The following is a 20316-nucleotide window of genomic DNA, read 5'->3' on the forward strand; positions in this document are numbered from 1 at the left end:
ACCGTACAGACATAGTATCTGTATTTATACTTGGCAGAACTAATTACATACTGGCATAATCGCCGGAATTGCTTTCGTTCCCCAAAAGTTATAAATATTTAGATTTAGGAAAAGAAGCTCTGTATTTTGCCAAGATGTCGAAGTAGTAGTTCCCTTAAGTACTGGTTGTATCCAGTAAGATGTGGAGACGGCGGTTTGAAAGCGGACAGAAGTAGTATGAGGAAGGGCGTCCCTTACCTGATGGATCGCTAGTCAAGCTACCTGGCGAAGGGGCAAGTGTGGCAAATGTCCGGCATTCCAGTCCCACGTTTTTCCCACGTGCTATCCGCGAGTGGAACAGAGCTCGTGGGGGGGGGGGGGGGCGAAGGAATATGACTGGTGATGCGAATAGTGCCCTCCGCTATGCACGGCGATAAAACCCACATTCAGGCAGTGCCTGTGAAATACCATCCCTACATCGTGTAAGGATCATCAGTTCGAATGCCACTGTGGCCTCATCTGGTCTAGTTATTGCTTAACTCGCTCCCTCCGTTTATTCCTATATACAGGGTGGCCCATTTTAATCCATAATGTGGAATAAGTCGGGATGTTGTTGTTGATGTTGTTGTAGTCTTCAGTCCTGAGACTGGTTTGATGCAGCTCTCCATGCTACTCTATCCTGTGCAAGCTTCTTCACCTCCCAGTACCTACTGCAGCCTACATCCTTCTGAATCTGCTTAGTGTATTCATCTCTTGGTCTCCCTCTACGATTTTTACCCTCCACGCTGCCCTCCAATACTAAACCGGTGATCCCTTGATGCCTCAGAACATGTCCTACCAACCGATCCCTTCTTCTAGTCAAGTTGTGCCACAAACTCCTCCCGAATTCGATTCAACACCTCCTCATTAGTTATGTGATCTACCCATCTAATCTTCAGCATTCTTCTGTAGCACCACATTTCGAAAGCTTCTATTCTCTTCTTGTCTAAATTATTTATCGTCTATATTTCACTTCCATACATGGCCACACTCCATACAAATACTTTCGGAAACGAATTCCTGACACTTAAATCTATACTCGATGTTAACGTATTTCTCTTCTTCAGAAACGCTTTCCTTGCCATTGCTAGTCCACATTTTATATCCTCTATACTTCGAACATCATCAGTTATTTTGCTACCCAAATAGCAAAACTCCTTTACTACTTTAAGTGTCTCATTTCCTAATCTGATTCCCTCAGCATCACCCGACTTAATTCGACTGCATTCCATTATACTTGTTTCGCTTTTGTTGATGTTCATCTTATACCCTCCTTTCAAGACACTGTGCATTCCGTTCAACTGCTCTTCCAAGTCCTTTGCTGTCTCTGACAGAATTACAATGTCATCGACAAACCTTAATGTTTTTAGTTTTTCTCCATGGATTTCAATGCCTACTCCGAATTTTCCTTTTGTTTCCTTAAAGTAAAAATTTGCAACTTGGAGTGGTTTTTTATGCTACTGCTGAATAGTAGTTGTTGCCCTAAGGCACTGCAGTATGCTGGAAGTTGGCAAAAGAAAATGTGTTTGTGAGATGCAGTAGCTGCTGTTAATTTTTTCCAGAGGAAATCTGTTTCTCACATGTAGAACACTCAAGCTTGCCATACTTCAGACATTTGGTGGGTGATTTGATAAATGTAATAGATACCTCTTGACTAGCTTTTTCCACTCAAGTGATTACTCATTTGACGGCTCTTCACTCACAAAGCATCTGACTTTGAGGCACGAGCAGTTTTTAAGCAGTTTAAGGACTGCATGGTTTTCGGAGGTTGGTGGTTAAGTGGGGAACCAAGTCACTTTGCCCGAGGACAGGAGAATCTCGCGTGTGTCTTTTTCAGCAGGAACGGCGTCCTGCTTTTTAGTCGGGCGAAGTCTCTCATATGTTACTTACAATGCAATAGTGTTGCACAATCGCAGTTCCCGGACTAAGTGCATAATGAAACTCATCGTATGTGTCAGTATGGGCACTGACTCCGTTGTAATTCTGCCCATTGATCACTTCACGATGTCTGCATACAGGGAAAAAAAAACCAATAGACAGCTGACCATTTATGTAGCCTCACAGTTGCATTTGTGCGCGCTGATTACGTGATGACGTTCAGACAGAGCACATGGTCGTAATAGGACTCACAAAGCCACTCATTGTAGGTTTCTTCCAGTATTTAACGACCGTTAAGTTCTGAATTTTCCTTCCAGCTCTGGAGGAAGTTTAAATACAGTAATGCAATAATTATAGATAACGCAGATGGATGATGTATTGTTCATTATTACGGACTCGTTATGTATCACCCGAGTTGTTTACGTGTGAGAGCAGCAAGGCCCTTGTATTTACTGGAGAAACCAATCAGTTACAGTCCCTTAAGAGATCAAGTGTGATTCTTCCTCCTCCCAAACTGAGTTTCACTTATCTACACCCTTGAAACGACTGTGAAGTGCATGGCAGTGGGTACATCCATCGTATCACTTACTAGGACTTTCTCATGGTCCGTTCACGTTCAGGGGTGTGTGAAGAATCATTAAAGTGCCTCTGTGTGTGCAGTAATCAGTCTAAACTTGTCTTCGTGATCTGTGCGAGAGCCATACGAATGGAGTTACGATGTATTCGCAGAGTCAGGATTTGACGTTGGTTCTACAGACTTTCTAAATGTGGTTTTATGGAATGTTGTCTCCTCCAGAAATCACCTGCACTCAGTGCAGTCCTTAGCTCTTCGAAAAGCACGCAGAATGGCAAAATTCTGGGCTGATTTAACAATTGAGGCATTCCAATAAACCTTGAAAACAAAACTCAGTGAAATCACTCACCCAGACTCAGTATAGAAACATTCCTATAATGCATATAATGTCTCGTAATCTGCTCGAAACACGCCGCGCAGTGTTTGTGTACAAAATAAAATGTTCACATGCAAATATCTCCTAAAATAAATCACTCTCAAATCTCAAGCTCTCACAAAATATTCAGTACTGTAGTCGCTCTTTGTCAACGGCAAGAGAAGCAATAAAACGCGCAAATTTCTTTACTTTGGAATAAACATAGGCGTTTACCAGAAGATGGTTCCCGAACGACTTAATAGACTCCTAGATCGGAGGCACAAAGCCGTACTCGTGCGCATGGGATATGCTTAATTCCTATTGGCTAATATGTTAAACAGCCAATCAGATCATTTCGAACACTTGCATACTTCAGGTATTTTTAGTGACAGCCAATCAGATTACTGCATGTAATTTAGACTAGAAATCACGTAATTCCAAAACTAAATAAAATTTAATGAAGACAAAATTAGATTCCATTCCGCAACATAAATTACTTACAGATTTAATACTCAGCGCCCCTTCTGGCTGCCTTTTACAAAACCAAAGTAAGTCGGGCATACGTTACAAATTCCACTATTGTACAAGAAACGTTCTCATACATAGATTTACTTAATTTCCATAAAATTTCAACATATCTCCTCAGATCCTGCAAAACACTTACATAACCAAAACACTTACGTAACCAAAACACTTACGTAACCAAAACACTTACGTAACCAAAACACTTACGTAACCAAAACACTTACGTAACCAAAACACTTACGTAACCAAAACACTTACGTAACCAAAACACTTACGTAACCAAAACACTTACGTAACCAAAACACTTACGTAACCAAAACACTTACGTAACCAAAACACTTACGTAACCAAAACACTTACGTAACCAAAACACTTACGTAACCAAAACACTTACGTAACCAAAACACTTACGTAACCAAAACACTTACGTAACCAAAACACTTACGTAACCAAAACACTTACGTAACCAAAACACTTACGTAACCAAAACACTTACGTAACCAAAACACTTACGTAACCAAAACACTTACGTAACCAAAACACTTACGTAACCAAAACACTTACGTAACCAAAACACTTACGTAACCAAAACACTTACGTAACCAAAACACTTACGTAACCAAAACACTTACGTAACCAAAACACTTACGTAACCAAAACACTTACGTAACCAAAACACTTACGTAACCAAAACACTTACGTAACCAAAACACTTACGTAACCAAAACACTTACGTAACCAAAACACTTACGTAACCAAAACACTTACGTAACCAAAACACTTACGTAACCAAAACACTTACGTAACCAAAACACAATGCAATAATGATTTTCCAAAGTACTTTTTATTTAGTCAGAAATCTGTGGTAATGAAATGAAAGAAAATTCCGAAAATTAGATTTTATGGACCTGTACTTCTGGTTGTAGTTTAAATTGATACTATAGATGAATCCATCACAGTCGTCCCTTAGGTAAAAATTTATATCTCCGAAAGTAGTGAAGTTATTCACTTGAAATCAGCTGTGCCAGCGTGAGAACCAAAATTCTGCTCTCCTCCCAGCTCTGTGGTAAGCTACGCTTTCGATGTAAGATGACAATTCGTAATAATTAGCTACATTACAAACCCAGAGAGTGCTTGAAAAAGTTTTCATATTTTCATATAGCTGACATGGGCAGTTTCATCTGGTTGTTTCATTTAACTGATAAAACTGACCGAGTGAGTAAACAGTTGATCAGCCACTCACGTCTTGCTGCATCAGTGACTGGCCGTCATCCGTGTACTGCTTGCCATGGAGTGAATCCTTCGTTGGACCAAACAGACGGAAGTCAGAAGGTGCGAGATGCGGGTTGTTCAGCTCTGAGTGATCCACCGGTCACCTTGAATGAGAGCACGTTCCCACATCGCAGGAGTCACAGCCGTCTGCAGCTGGCCGACACGCAGGAGGTCGACCAGATATGCACAACCTTGCTGCAACGATGGCGCTGCTAGGCCAGGCGTTGATCACCAGTAAGCCCTTCTGACGCTGACAGACACCTCGCACTACGACTCGCGGTGCTTCTGTTCACTGCCAAATCTCCTCAGACATTCTGCAAGCGGGTATGAAGATCTCTGATGCTCTGGTTTTCATCCGAGAGACACTCAGTGACAGCTCTCTGCTTGGGTCGCACCCCCTTTATGGACGCCATTTTGGAGGCTACATACGGTGCTGTCAGCTGTTGGAATTTCATGAAGCTGTAGGGGCTGAAGTGGGAATATTCCACGATGTCTCATAAATTTCACTTTTTCCAACAAATTGGCCAAGAAAAAAGTGTAGCGTTGCAGTTCGAATGCCCCCGTAATTTTGTAAGTAGCTCAGTTGGACGATGATTGTGCTTATGTATTTTAGTCTGGGTCCTTGATCTTGATGTGGCTAGATTCTTCACAATCCCTGTCTTCGTCTCAGCATCTGGTAGCAAGAAATGCGTGTGTTTGAGAGTAGCTCCTCCTTAGATTTCTCCGTGAGGTCACTGCAAATTTGTTTAATATCGTTCTCGGCCGAAAACACTAAAATCTTATTGTTATCTGAGCTGCACAGTGAAGTCGCTACCACAGCCAGGACAGACACACAGCCAAATCAGTTACAGAAGTACTGGCCTGCACGTCAACTTGTTCCGAAAATGACGAAGAGATTAAGGAAATGCTTTTTGAGAGAAAAGAAATTGGTCAGATCGTTAAACAAGATGAAAACTTGAGATGGGGCACTCGAAATCGATAGTCGGAATACGAAGCGGAAGAAAAGTTGGAGGAGAAAAGAACTGAAGTAAGGGAATGAAAGGGGAAGCTGTCCGGCAGAATTTTGCACTGAGCATAATTTAACCACTAACAGTTTGTTTGAATCATGAAAGACAATTGCGTACATGACAGGAGTCAGAATGCACCTCACTATTTGAGACATACTATATAGTCCTAATATTTACTATTACTTAACAAATGAGATTAATGTGCTCGGATCGAACCTTCTCTCATGACTCTGGAAGTTGCGAATGTCCATTCCAATCAGCTGGAAATTTGTTTCCTGAACCAGAGATTACGAGTTGCAATTTTCATGTTAATCAACGACGTGGAAGAAAAACGAAGAAAGACATTGTCATCTAACAATGTATCCAGAGTACGATATATTATCTTAGAAATATTGGATAATGGTTGGCTGTCTATTCAGAAAATACTGTCTGAAAAACTAGAGTTTCGTCGATTATTTGACTTTCTGGACCAGTTGGTTGATAAAAAGACCAGATGCCATCAGACATGTGGAATTACAGTGGAAGGCCCCATCACATCGAAAACGCCTCTGAGGGGTGGAAGAAAGTTATCTACTAATATCAAAAGCTCAGCCAAATGTTTACTCATTAATAAAAACCTTCAAGAAGGTTGATTAATTTCGAATTTGGATGGAAAAAGAATAAAGAAGACTGCAATTCATACTGATGAGGCGACTGTAAAGATTCCAAATTGATGGCACCGTGAAATCGTTTCTAACTTGTGTGACCCACACACGGAAATTACACTGTAGAAGGAAACATCACCACCATTGGAAATTATATAAATATTGAAAAGTAGTTTAATGCACGTCGTACTCATTGGAAAGCTTGTAAACAACTTTAATTATGGACGAAATGAGACCACTTCCTCACGGTTTTCCTGGGAAACGACACACCGACAGCTAAATACCTGTTGCAATTTGTGGAACATTCGGTAATGAAGACCGGTAGGGCTACCTTAAAGGTCATGCCTCTTCTAGGGCACCAGCACGGCACTCCTATTGAGAGAGACTCTATGAAGGAAAACCTGTGTGGGTGGACAGCAAACGGAAAACCGGTGCAGAAGACACAAATGACAAGCAGCCACATCCACTCATTCGTCCTCTGTCTGCAGACCACTGCACGCTGTGTGGTCGAACCACTGTCCTCCCGAATGAGAGCCCAGAGTGTATCACCGCCGCTTCCTGCATACCCAGTCCACTACTTGCATTTCACGCACGTTTCTCTGCCGGTTACTTGGCGCAAACACGTACGAAGATTGTGTCTCCAAAATATGCTGAAGGTGATCGGGACCATGGCTATCTGTCTACTAATAATTCAGACACGATCCCGCTCAGTATCTTGGCAAATTTGTGATTATCTAGAAAACCGTTTGAGTGAAAGGCTCTGCGGAAGCTCAGTGTAAACTACTGTCGCATTGCGAGTGTCACAATAAAGTAGAATACTACACCACTGATCTCAGGATACATTAAAGATTTATAAGACAATGACGTCTGTTTCTTAGATGAGGAACATGTCGATGCTCGAAGACCGTATGGAAATGTAAACGGCTTTACAGTTTTTACCACTTCGTTTGACATGCAGCAGCACTTGGATGTAGGAAAATGCGGTAACAATACCTGTAAACAACAGTAAAAAGTCGTTCATTATGCGATTACAACGCCAGTGTCCAAAGTTTTGAGCCTATAACACTGAGTGCATACTTGGAATGGGGAGGGGAAAAAAACAAAAAACCACAAAGCGATATAAAACGGAAACAAATGTACAACTAAGGAGGGATGGGGAAGGAAGACTTGGGTTGGTCGGGTGGCTTCCAGAAGCCTGCAGTGTACGTGTTGGCCTGCGACCCTGCGCTGACCTCCGGCGCTATGCTCTGTACAGCACTGCCTCGGCGTCTCCATCCACGTCGGGCTGCCGTGACAGAAGCCTTGGGACGAATTCTTAGGCGCTCTCCTGGCACCGTAACGGTCCGGAAGACGTCTTTCGCTGGTGGAATGGAGATGCTCATTCGGCACGACGCCGTTCTCGCGAAACCCACTTGTCTGAATTTACGAAACCAGTTTACACTGTAGGGTGTGGAACTATTTCACTGACTCCGTCGTTTGCTCCTCATACGACCAGGAGAGTCAAGAGTGATGTCGGAGCTGTGATAGAGCTTACTTTGGTTTAACCATGACGTATCTGTCACCTAATAACTATACGAACGTTCTGTGGGGCAAAGATGCTATATAAACACGTCCACGCCAAAAGGAGATACAAATATATATTTGTGGGAAAGTTCCACAACACACGTTCTGGAAATGGAGGTAACGAGTTTAATTCCTAAACTGCTCAACCTGGAAATACCTGGGTACACCATAGCTTGCAACATTCGGATAAAATGGCGACGTGATTTATGATTGTATTATGCAGCATTCTTTACAATGTAGGTGGCCGCTGCATCTTTTTCTGAAGAAAGAAGATGCAGATATCGATCTGTTCAAAGGAGAGTTAAAGATACCAATGAATTTAGACTCTTACAGTGGTTCAAAACTGTTCAAATGGCTCTGAGGACCATGGGACTTAACATCAGAGGTCATCAGTCCAATAGAACCTAGAACTACTTAAACCTAACTAAGCTAAGGACATCACACACATCGATGCCCGAGGCGGGATTCTAACCTGCGACCGTAGCATGCGCGCGGTTCCGGATGGAAGCGACTAGAACCGCTCGGCCACCATGGCCGGTCAAGTTTAATCGTGCCTACCCTGAGAAATTCACCGAGGAAACTGATTTCTGCATTACATGTACATTGCTTCTGATCAGGTGTCACGGATCTGAGGAACCTGAGATAAGGAGGAAGAAAATTTTTCTCAGAGGTGCCACGAGCTTGGATTTAAATATAAGTCCTGTAACTTTAGTGCTGAAAGAAGTTTGTTGTTTTGCCATTTTTTTGCTATGACATAAATAAACCATCTTTTGACTGAGAGCGATAACATTTTTAGAAGGTGAAAGCAGTCTATCGTAGCACCGCGCTGGTAGTTAAAAACCTTAGGTGATCACGAAGCAGTACGGACCCTTGTCATTTGAAGGAAACTGGTGACGTTGCAATTGATTTAGGGTGTACAACACTTTAACAGCTGTTGTTTCATACAGGTATGCATGCGCCTCGTACAAGTGTTGAGGGTGCAGTGTGAGGGCTGCTCAGTGGTACTGTGTTTCAGGACCACCCACCATGTCGGCAGTTACGGAGGTTCAGAACACCACAACCGAGGCCCTGGCCGCCCTGGTAGACGGGGGTGAAGACGCCCTGGTGACATTAGTGGCGGGCGAGACGAGGGTGGCGGCTCACAGATCCGTGTTGGCAGCCGCGAGCCCCGTGTTCGCAGCGATGTTCGCGCACGACATGCTGGAGGCCAGCTGCGGCCAGGTGAGCATCAACGACGTGGAGGGCCCGGTGCTGAAGCTCCTGGTCGCCTACGCGTATACCCTGCAGGCCCCCCAGCTGCCCGACACGGCCCCCCAGCTGCTGGCGGCGGCCGAGAAGTACGGCTTGTCGGCCCTGAAGGCTGCCTGCGAGCGGCAGCTGATGTCGCAGTTGGCCGTCGAGACCGCAGCGGCGACGGCCGTCACGGCAGTGAGGCACCCGTGCCCGGACGCCACCAGGGCTGCCGTCGCCTTCATAAAGGACCACCTGCAGGTGATGGCCACGCGGGCCTGGGCGGACGCTGTGCTCGAGTACCCGCAAGAAGTCATTGAAGTCAGCAGAATGCTCGGTGAGCCACCAGCAGAAGCCAGGTAAGCACGATTCCCTTTTTGGCAGTGCTACTGTGAATTTGACGTCGTCCTTGCTTTGTTCGTCGTGGGTTTCTTTGCTGCCTACATTGCATAGCACCTTAACGTCATCTACTTACTGGTCGTCGGTCACGATGCTAAGTCTCTCATTGTTTACACTTCTTCTGCTTCTTACCAATTTCGCCTTTCTCTGATTTACTCTGATTCCATATTCTGTACTCATTCGACTGTCCATTCCATTCAGCAAACCCTGTAATTCTTCTTCATTGTCACTGAGGGAGTCAGTCATCAGCAAATCTTATATCATTTCACCCTGAATTTTAATTCCACTCTTCAATCTTTCCATTAAATTTTCCAAAGCACTTTTAAAATCTGATTCTAATCACCATTATTTTCCATACCGACTCCTGCTTGTTCTTCTGTCACGCCATCGGACAAGTTGTTCCAATCAGAGAGGCCTTCAGTGTACTCTTTCCAACTATCCGATCTCGCCTCTGTATTTAACACTCGAATTCCCATTGTGCTCTTAATGTTACCACGCTTGCCTCTAATTTTGTGGAAGATTGCTTTGACTTTTCTATATGCTGCGTCAGTTGTCCCAAGAATCATTTCTTCTTTGATTTTTTCACATTTTTTGTGCAGCCAATTCACCTTAGCTTCTCTGCACTTCTATTCATTTCATCCTTAAGTGACATATTTCTCTATTACTGAATTTTCCTGAATATTTTTGAACTTTTTTCTTTGATTGATCAACTGAAGGATTTCTTATGTTTTCCATAGTTTCTTCGCAGTTAGCTTCTTTGTACCTACGTTTTTCCTTCCAACTTCTGTTACTGTTGTTGTTGAAGATATCTATTCCTCTTCGACTGAACTACCTATTGAGCTGCTTATTATTGCAGTAACTGTAGCCTCAGAGAACATAAATCTCATCTCTTCTTTCCTTAGTACTACTGTATTCCACTTCTTTGTCCATCGATGGCTCCTGACGAGTCTCATAAAATTCAGCCTACTCTTCATCACTGCTAAATTGTTATGACTCTATATCTACTCCTGGGTATGCTTTACAGTCCAATATCTGATTTCAAAATGTTAGACTGACAATAATATAGTGTGACTTTAAACCTCCCATATTTCGGTCCTTTTCCAAGTATACCCCCTTGTCTCAAGATTTTTGAATAGACTATACCAGCTATTACTAGAATAAATTTACTGTAGAGCTTAACTAGCCTTTCTTCTCTCCTATTCCTATTATCAAGTACATATTCTCGTGTAACCCTTTCTTCTACTCCTTCCCCTACGATTACCTTTCAATCCCTCCATGACTATTACATACCTACCAAATTACCTGTTCAGTATCCTCATACTTTTTCTCTCTCTTCACCTTCAACTTGTGACGTCATCATGTATAGCTGAACTATGCATGTTGTTGGTTTGCTTTCGATTCTCACGAGAAAATATTTATACTAGCTTTCTGCCCTGCCTTTCTATTGATACTGAATCCTACTGCTATTGATACTACCCTATTCTCATGTGACCAGAAATCCTTTCCTTCCATTTTCTTTCCTTTCCGCGTCACTGACACCCACTACAGCTAGATACGTCCTCAGCATTTCCCTTTTCTTATTTTCTAGCTTCCCAACCACATACAAATTCCTTACTTTCCACATCACGACTCGTAGAACGTTGTCCTTTTGTTGATTACTCAACTTTTTTCCCATCGTCACCTCCCCCTTGTGCCTCCTCGCCTGGAGGTTTGAATGGGGGACTAGTCTTGCCAATGGAGAGTCTGTACAGCACAGACTTATTGAATCACATATCTCATTGACGGACGTTATGTAACTTTATGCAATGGTTTACATTGGCTTCTGTATCCTCACGTTGTTGATCATTGCCAATTCTTCCTCATTAAGGACCAGTTTCCGACTTCAAGAGAAAGAGAGTGCCCTGAACCTCTGTCGGCCCCTCCGCCCTCTTTGGAAAGGCTGTTGGCTGAAAGAGGGTGACACCTGATGCTGGAAGTCTTCAGACACCAATGCTGATGATTCTTATTCAAAATTTAAGCGACTGTGAGGTTCAAACCTGGGACTGAGGATTTTCCTGATTACTAAAAAAGACGCTACCCCTAAGTGACTGGCCCCAAAGAGCAGGGTATGACTCCCTGAGATATCCAGTAAAGCAGGAGCTATGAGCGCTGGGGCTAGTCATGCACACTGGGGGCAAACAAGAAGAGAATACTCCAGCCAGCACAATAACATTGTCACACTCAATGCTGTGCCTTACAATCACATTTCCTTCTCGTCTCTGTTCAGCTATCACCCTGAATATTTTCCGTGCATTCCCTTTTACAAAACAGACAGGCAATCTCTGCCCCCCGCCCCCCTCCCTGTCGTGTTTGAAGTTCCCTGTGGCGTTACCAGAGGTCGTCCACGGAATCCTATGAGTTTTCCTGCTACTGGGATACAGCAGATTATATTCGCTGTCCACCTACAGGTGTACGACATATATCCCACAACGTCAGTATTGATGTGACGTTTTCATCCAGCTATCATTTGTTGCCTCTGTCTCTTAGATACATTTACTCGATACAAGTCTATTTATTTCCTTTTTAACTGTTTTTAAATCCATATTCAATAGACTACAGGTTACTTCACAAGTTGGAACCATTGTCCATCAGATAAAATTGCATACACGGCCTAATCCATTTTTTCTTTTAATGGTTGTCTCTACTGCAAACTGCTTAACACGAAAATTGTTGTTCAAGAAGCACATCACCACTGCTGTCTTTTCAATAAATCGAATTGTGGAGACATTACATGCATATATACAGTTCTATTTGCTTTACTCAAATGAAGATTTTGAATATACTCTTGATAACTTTTATAGCATAGCTCTTGTAATTCTTGTCCATCTTCGTCATTCCCTCGGGCTTCACATCAAACAGCGGCTGCATATCCATGACCGTATAGTTTCAACAGTAAGTTGATAGCCCAACTTATCAGTTTGTTTCTCTCTCTCTCTCTCTCTCTCTCTCTCTCTCTCTCTCTCTCTCTCCTTCCAGTGATATAATTCAGCATCCATATCAGTTTTCAAATTACCTCACAACCAAAAGTAGCGGCCAGTTGACTTTAACTGCTTCTAAATTCTGTCTGATAGTTGTTCTGTCAGGGCAGCAGAATTGTTGGCCCTTATGTTTGGGATTTGGTTTGTGCTTCATTTTGAACAATTTGTTGTTTTGCATCTTAAGCTACGCCAGTGGGGAATATAGCAGAAGTAGTGCAGAAAAAGACCAGTTAATTGGTGGCACAGTCACGTTAAGTGACAGGCTGGTGTTGTTGGCACTGTGTGTTCCGTTGCCCCGGTGGACAGTCCCTCAGCTGTACCGCCTGCAATGAGCCCCTGTGTGAACGCACCCACCCACACAGTGTTTCTCTGTGCAGCTCGCCGACCGCCACAGGGGGCGGGTCCACCTCCAACTCTGACAGTCAACCCCACAGCGGCCACAGCCGGACTCCTGCTGCAGCTGCGCCTCCCACATCTGCCCGACACACCCCTCCACCCGATGACGCAGCCGTCTCTCGCTTCCGGTGAGTTGTGTTGCCACACGTGCCCAAGTCTTACCCTCACAGTACTGCTTATTTTGGCATTAACCAGCCGATATAGTAAATAAAATAAAATACAGATTCCTTCAGTTTTCGGATAGAGGTTACAGTTGCCATTAAACATTACTCCTTTCTCACTTTTTTGGCTATGATATTTTGAAGATTGAGCACATATGCAGAAGATTTCTCGTTCTCTGTATTTGCAGTGAGAATTACGTTCAGTTCAGAGTCACTCAACTGTAGTTACGTAGGAAGTGTCCCATACAAATCATACCCATTCCCAAAGATTCTTTATATATTGATGTGTTGAATCTAGATTTTGTTTTGAGTGATGTTTGTGTGTCTTACAAATTGATTCTGAATTAATTGGGTGTGGAAACGGGATTTTTCACACAATTCCAAACAAAACTTATGTGAATGGTTGTAGATATAAGTTATTGAAGACACTCAGGAAGAAATGGCGAAAATAAGTTAAACAGAAATAGAAGTAATGACAAAAAGTCATTTAGTACTGGAATGAGGATACAGCTTGTTTTGGGTATGTCTTAAAATGTAATTCGAATATTCCTTAAATGGTTCCCTGGTCAGTTACATCTGTAGTGACTATTGGAAATCTGTGCCGCACTGTAACAGGAACCCAGATTTGCTGCTTATTGCAGGCAGTCTCCTTGACCAGTAGGCTGCCTGAGCACACCTCCACTTCTGACTCAGTGTCTCATCGACACTTCCACTAGAGTTTATCCCGGGGGACTTGTGGGAAGAGTAGCAAAAGGAAATCGAATCGGTGGATGTTACCCTACTGCAGAGGATGTACATGAGAACCTCTGGTGGTAGTGTTAGCAAATCATGGGTAAAAAACATCATCGACAATGGTAATTCCATCTACGCTAGCAAACGCACTCAGCTGGTCTAATGGTTGAGGTATCTGCTCTCGAGAAGTGAGAAATGCAGTGGGTGTGGCTGAGTGGAGATGCGTACAGCACTGTATGGCTCGTCACTCTTAAACAAACTCCTGCAACTGATGGATGATGGTCACCAGGTGTGATGAGTAGTGGATTTGATTCACCGAGGAGAAGTTTTGCCTAATTCCATGGTATAGTTAACTTTTATTTTTAGAAAAGAGCAACCGACGTGGGCAAAGATAGTTGGTCCTACTGAAAATATATATATATATATATATATACATAACCAACAGCAGAGTTTCCACAATGATGGTGCCACTACAGCGGAGTTACTAAATACAGTTTTCCTAAATTCCTTCACGAAAAAAGGCAAAGTAACTATACAAGAATTCGAAACCAGAACAGCTGTTACCATGAGTGACATAAAAGTACATATTTTAGGTGTTCTGAAGCAACTCAAATCACTTAAGAAAGGCAAGTCTTCTGGTCCAGATGGAATACGAATTAGGTTCCTTTCAGAGTATGCAGACACAATAGTGCCTTTCTTAGCAATCATATACAACTCTTCACTTGACAGAAGGTCTGTTCCTAAAGAGTGGAAAGTAGCACAGGTCACACCAATACTCAAGAAAGGAAATAGGAGTAACCTATTTAATTACAGACATATTACTGACCTCATTTTGCAGTAGGATTTTGGAGAATATACTGTACTCAAACATTATGACTCTTCTTGAAGAAAGTGACTTATTGATACATAACCAACACGGATTCAGAAAATATCGTTATTGTGCAACACAGCTCGCTATTTATTCCCATGAAGTAATGAGTGCTCTCGACAAGGGATCTAAGATCGATTCCATATTCCTAGATTTCCAGAAGGGTTTTGATACCATTCCTAACAAGAGACTATTACATGGTGTATACGGCCGGAAGATCCGGGATAGCCCCAGGAATTTTTTCATCCGCAAGAAAACCGGGAAAAACAGGGGAATTTTCTAGAATCCCTGGAGTTTTTCATTGATTTAGTTTTCAGTTAATTTTTTGTCATTTTGACTGGTAATAACCGATACTCTAACAAAGGACATTACTGTATCCCGCTACTGCTGACTGCAGCAACAAAATATGAACGAGGGAATGAAATTTAAATTCCAAAGGAAATGCTTCATATGTAAACAAAAAACACACGGTGCTCATACAAGCGTCTGCTAACAGCAAAATGTGTGAAAGGCTGTAGGAAGACAATGCAGTGCTTCGTAACAACAAATTACCTCCGATCAGCGTGACGTCACAACTGTTTACATCAGATTCATTTAAGCAGTTACGAGCGGAATCACGCGCATGCGCAGTTGAGTCGCGTCTGAGTAGTACCTTCTCCTGCTTCTGGAAACAGGAATGTCGCTGTTGGTTCTGTACGCAGCAAACCGGAGTATCTGAACCAGGCGGCAATTTCGGCGGCGAGGGGGGGGGGGGCGCAAATTTGTAGTGTTGAGGAAAAATAACCTTGTTTCACAAAGCACCTAGCATCTAGAGCACATTGGTCTATCGATTATTCAAAAGAGTTTGAAGCTCATCCCTGTCGCTTTTTGAACATTTTTGATCACATTCTAAGTTGATTTCTGAATGAATCGTAAGTTGATTTTTGAATGCGTGCATAGTGTACGTGATGTACCTGCCAGGGGACTCCTCGTCACATCTGGAAATAAACTTTCCTGTAGACAAAAGGGGACGGGGCTACACGAGCTGAGCGGAATAAAGCCTCACGGGTGATTTTCTTTATGATGCGGGAAGTGGCAATTGGCACCAAACAAAGAAAAGTGGGGGGTCATCGACATGGGTCCTAAGAGAAATGCGCTAAATTTTGGGTACACGATAAATCGCACAAATTTAAGGGCTGTCAATTCGACTAAATACCTAGGGATTACAATTACGAGCAACTTAAATTGTAATGACCACATAGATAATATTGTGGGAAAGGCGAAACAAAGACTGCGCTTTGTTGGCAGAAACTTAGAAGATGCGACAAACCTACCAAAGAGAGCCTACATTACACTTGTATGTCCTCTGGTGGAATATTGCTGCGCGGTGTGGGATCCTTACCAGGTACGATTGGCGGAGGACAGCTAAAAAGTGCAAAGAAGGGCAGTTCGTTTAGTGTTATCGCGCAATATGGGTGAGTGTGTCACTGATGTGATACGCGAGTTGGTGTGGCAGTCACTAAAACAAAGGCGGTTTTCTTTGCGGCGAGATCTGTTTACGAAATTTAAATTGCCAGTTTTCTCTTCCGATGGAAAAGATTTTGTTGACATCCACCTATGTAGGGCGAAATAATCAACATAATAAAATAAGAGAAATCAGAGCTCCAATGGAAAGATTGAGGTGTTCTTTTTCCCACGCGGCATATGACAGTGGAATGGTTGAGCAGTAGTATGAAAATGGTTCATTGAACCCTCTGCCAGGAACTTCAGTGTGGATTGCAGAGTAACCATGTAGATGTTGATTCCCTCCTGTATAGAGATTAAAGTACTTCCTGCTTTGATTGACCAAGATAATCAGCTGCAGATATCGACTCTGGAATCCATTGAACGTTTAAAACCCTCCTGCACCTCAGGCAGGCAACAGAAGCACGCCCATTTCGACTGGCAGTCATGGAAGACACAGAGATTTAGTGTTGAAATTATATCAGGAGCAGGCAACAAACAGAAATTTTTCAATTTTCGTGCATACAAGTCATGCGGGTAATAACGCGTAATTTGGCGCAGGAAGTACATACTTACAAGTAAAGAAAATTTTAAAAACGCTCAATATAAGATGACACACACCTACATGTGGTACATGCACACTGAAAACATCGATAGTGTCGAATTGTATACTTGGTATCCAGGATAATAGTATTAATTATGCAGCACATGCTGATACCAAAAGCAGTATGCTCCATAGAGAACGTGAAACAAAGGAGAAAACAATAGAACGCCAGGATGAGATGCAAGACTTGGAAAGGTAAGAAGTGGGGAAATGTTTATGATGCAAACACAACAGGTTATGTTACAACGAAAAAAGTGAGAAAGGAAGCAATGGACTAACAGCACACACAATAACAAACTAGGACAATGACAAACAAAGAATAAAGTTTTGGGGGACGAATCGGTAGCTTTCAGAGAAAGTAGGAAAAGATCAAATAGGTAAAAACAGGGCCAAATAGAAATCCTTGGTTAATGCAGGAGATACTGAGTTCAACTGTTAAAAGAAGAAACTATAAAAATTCAGCAAATAAAGCAGGCAAAAGGAAATATGAATGTTTAACAAATTATTGACAAGAAGTGGAAAATGCCTAAGGAGGACTGTGTAGGTGTGTGTGTGTGTGTGTGTGTGTGTGTGTGTGTGTGTGTGTGTGTGTGTGTGTGTGTGTCAGGGAGAGTCGACCTGGTGCCCTTGTTGTATTTTAAAGATGTCGACCAACTTATTGTGTACGAAGCAGTGACTTTTATATTTTTTGTCGGTATTTCAGAAAATTTCCGTGTTACTGGTCTGAATGACTTGGCTGTCTGGTGAGGAAATTGTATTTCAGTACTTACAGATAGATGCGTTCAGTTTCTAGTGTTTTCTTCGTAAGTGAAAGAAGGAATTGGTACGCAGAGAAGGTAGTTTTAGGGGTGTGTTTGAATGTAGATGAAGGATTGGGTAGCAACTGCATGCCGAGGTGAAAGGAGGCGGATCTGTGGAGTGAATTATGAGGAAAACCAAATGAATTTGTTAGGAGATGGAGTGCACCTATTTTTAATGGGAGATGGCTGAAGTTTTTGATTATGGGCTAGTGCTGTGGATCTGTCTACGCTGGTTAACCCGTATCGCAGAAGCGAGATTTCTAGATTTGTGACTTGTCGCTCGGAAGAAGTGTATTCCGAATTGTTGCGACAGTTTTGTGGCTGTTACAGTTTCTTTCATTTGGTGTGTGTGTCTCGATAGTAGAGAGTAAGAGTGTCGATGTTTTGTGCAGGAGCCTTTCTGGGGCAGAGCGAAGCAGGAAACTGAGAGAGGCGGCTAAGAAAGGGGCGGTGGAGGAGGTGCGGCTATTGCTGGCGGCTGGGGCGGACGTGGGGGCAAGGGACGTGGACGGAGAGACCGCCCTGCACTGGGCTGCACTGAGAGGCCACGCGGCTGTGGTGCGGCTGCTGCTCTCTGCGGCGTCCGACCCCAACGCCAGGGATCAGTGGTGGCGGACGCCGCTGCACTGGGCGGCACGGAATGGCCACGCAGAAGCGGCGGCTGCGTTGCTGCAGGCCGGAGCCGACAGGGGGAAGACGGATGAAGATGCGGACACCCCCCTGGACTACGCCAGGCAGCAAAACCAACACCATCTCGTAGAGATGCTAACACAGCGTTAATACGTACCACTAGAGGAAATGTCATCATGTACTTCATTGTACATGATATTAAAATAAAAAATTGAAAAAAGATCGCTTTCTCTATTCATTTGTACCTTTTGCAGTCCACACAATTTCACCAGTAACACCACAACTACTGCAACAGGAGATATCTGTAAACAAACGTGACAAACCTTCCTTTTGAGAATTCACTCTGTAAAACATTTCACAAGCAATTTCTGCAAAAGCTCAGTAACAATTGACAAATACTCCATCATTCATAAACTTCACTTCTCTCTCCCTCTCTGTCTTGCGTTTCTCGTCCCACATACAATATTCAAACAGCTTACAAGCATACAGCCGACGTCTCTCACAACCGCCTGTATTTCGAAACGTAAACACCCAATCTCTTCCGAGAAACAAATCCGAGAATAGCGGTTGTTGTGTAACACGTCGCCCAGCCGCAGTAACGTGACTTCTTCCCACCAGTCCGCTACATTACCTAATTACTGCAAACTATTTGCTAGCAGTGTCTATGTTGCTACATTACATCACTGCGAACTGCGCCATACTCAAATTACTGCCATATAAGCTGTTCACTTAGATTCCTTTTGAGAATTCACTCTGTAAAACATTTCACAAGCAATTTCTGCAAAAGCTCAGTAACAATTGACAAATACTCCATCATTCATAAACTTCACTTCTCTCTCCCTCTCTGTCTTGCGTTTCTCGTCCCACATACAATATTCAAACAGCTTACAAGCATACAGCCGACGTCTCTCACAACCGCCTGTATTTCGAAACGTAAACACCCAATCTCTTCCGAGAAACAAATCCGAGAATAGCGGTTGTTGTGTAACACGTCGCCCAGCCGCAATAACGTGACTTCTTCCCACCAGTCCGCTACATTACCTAATTACTGCAAACTATTTGCTAGCAGTGTCTATGTTGCTACATTACATCACTGCGAACTGCGCCATACTCAAATTACTGCCATATAAGCTGTTCACTTAGAATGTATCTTCACTTCCCACTTAATTCAGTTCTTTGCGTGCACCGCACAAGTACTTTTCGTGTTTAACTGTAATGTCACACTGGTAGCAGTACTCACACCACATCATGCTCACACCATCTGCAGCCGTCTTGCCAGCTCACCTTCAAATAAAGACAATTGAAGATCCACCTAAAGTCATTTCTCTCCCACACACCTCACTTGCTGCTCTTACAGAACAAACTACCATCTCTCAGGGAATTATACTCAATCGCGTGAGACATGCATCCAGTAGTGGAAATATACATCACTTTCAAAAAGTACACTTTTGCGTCTCTGTAGACGCTTTCGAAGCAAGACCACATTTGGAACATTCATTCCCCTGTCTGCTGTGATACAATTAGACTTGGCATACCCGTGCGTGCATGTGTGACCAAAGTGGCAGACTGCATTCTGAACAAGAGCTTCTGTGGCCCTCATGTAGCGGCGTTACAGACGGAAGCTCCTTAACGTCAACAGAACTTACTCAGCTCGATGTTACGCTACAGAGCACACTTCAAAAAACGGTGAATGTTCTCGGTTCTGATTCGGTCCTCTACTTTTATTCATACGAAATCGGAGGATGTTGTTTGCTTTTACCGACTCCGACTCATTTACTCAAGCTCAGAAATTTCCGTCTCGCTTTATTCGTGCGAACCTGAGAATGTTCTCCACAATTTCGAGTATAAAGTACATTCTCCGCTTTATTCATACGATCGAAGGTCGCCTTTCTGTAAGTTGCACCAAACCATGATGACGCACACTTAGAGAGGTAATTCGGCTCAGAAAGTTTTCGCTCTGGTCGGCGGTAAGTACTGGGTGTCCAGCAGGTTGTTTCAGAAACTGTTACATTATTCACTCTGATGCTGCAAATAGAAATGTACAAGTGTATCCCAAACACAGCAGCACTACTTGTGACGAACGTTTACCCCCACAGGAGGCAATGTACTGTTTTTCTACGACGTTAATACCATATACCTGTCAATTTCTGCGGGCTTTCGG

General features: G+C 43.1%; 1 protein-coding gene across 1 annotated transcript in view; it reads left to right on the forward strand.

Annotated features, from left to right (window-relative positions):
- Positions 1-18319, forward strand: part of LOC124743675 (TD and POZ domain-containing protein 1-like) — a 38453-nt gene extending 20134 nt beyond the window's left edge. The window contains exons 2-4 of the mRNA XM_047248852.1: positions 8852-9425; positions 12860-13006; positions 17918-18319. Of these exons, the coding sequence (XP_047104808.1) occupies positions 8863-9425; positions 12860-13006; positions 17918-18305 (1098 nt within the window). The 5' untranslated portion in view covers positions 8852-8862 and the 3' untranslated portion in view covers positions 18306-18319. The remainder of the gene's footprint in view (positions 1-8851; positions 9426-12859; positions 13007-17917) is intronic.
- The last annotated feature ends 1997 nt before the right edge of the window (positions 18320-20316 follow it).

Source organism: Schistocerca piceifrons, unplaced genomic scaffold, assembly GCF_021461385.2.
Source record: "Schistocerca piceifrons isolate TAMUIC-IGC-003096 unplaced genomic scaffold, iqSchPice1.1 HiC_scaffold_2510, whole genome shotgun sequence".
Lineage (NCBI taxonomy): Eukaryota > Metazoa > Arthropoda > Insecta > Orthoptera > Acrididae > Schistocerca > Schistocerca piceifrons.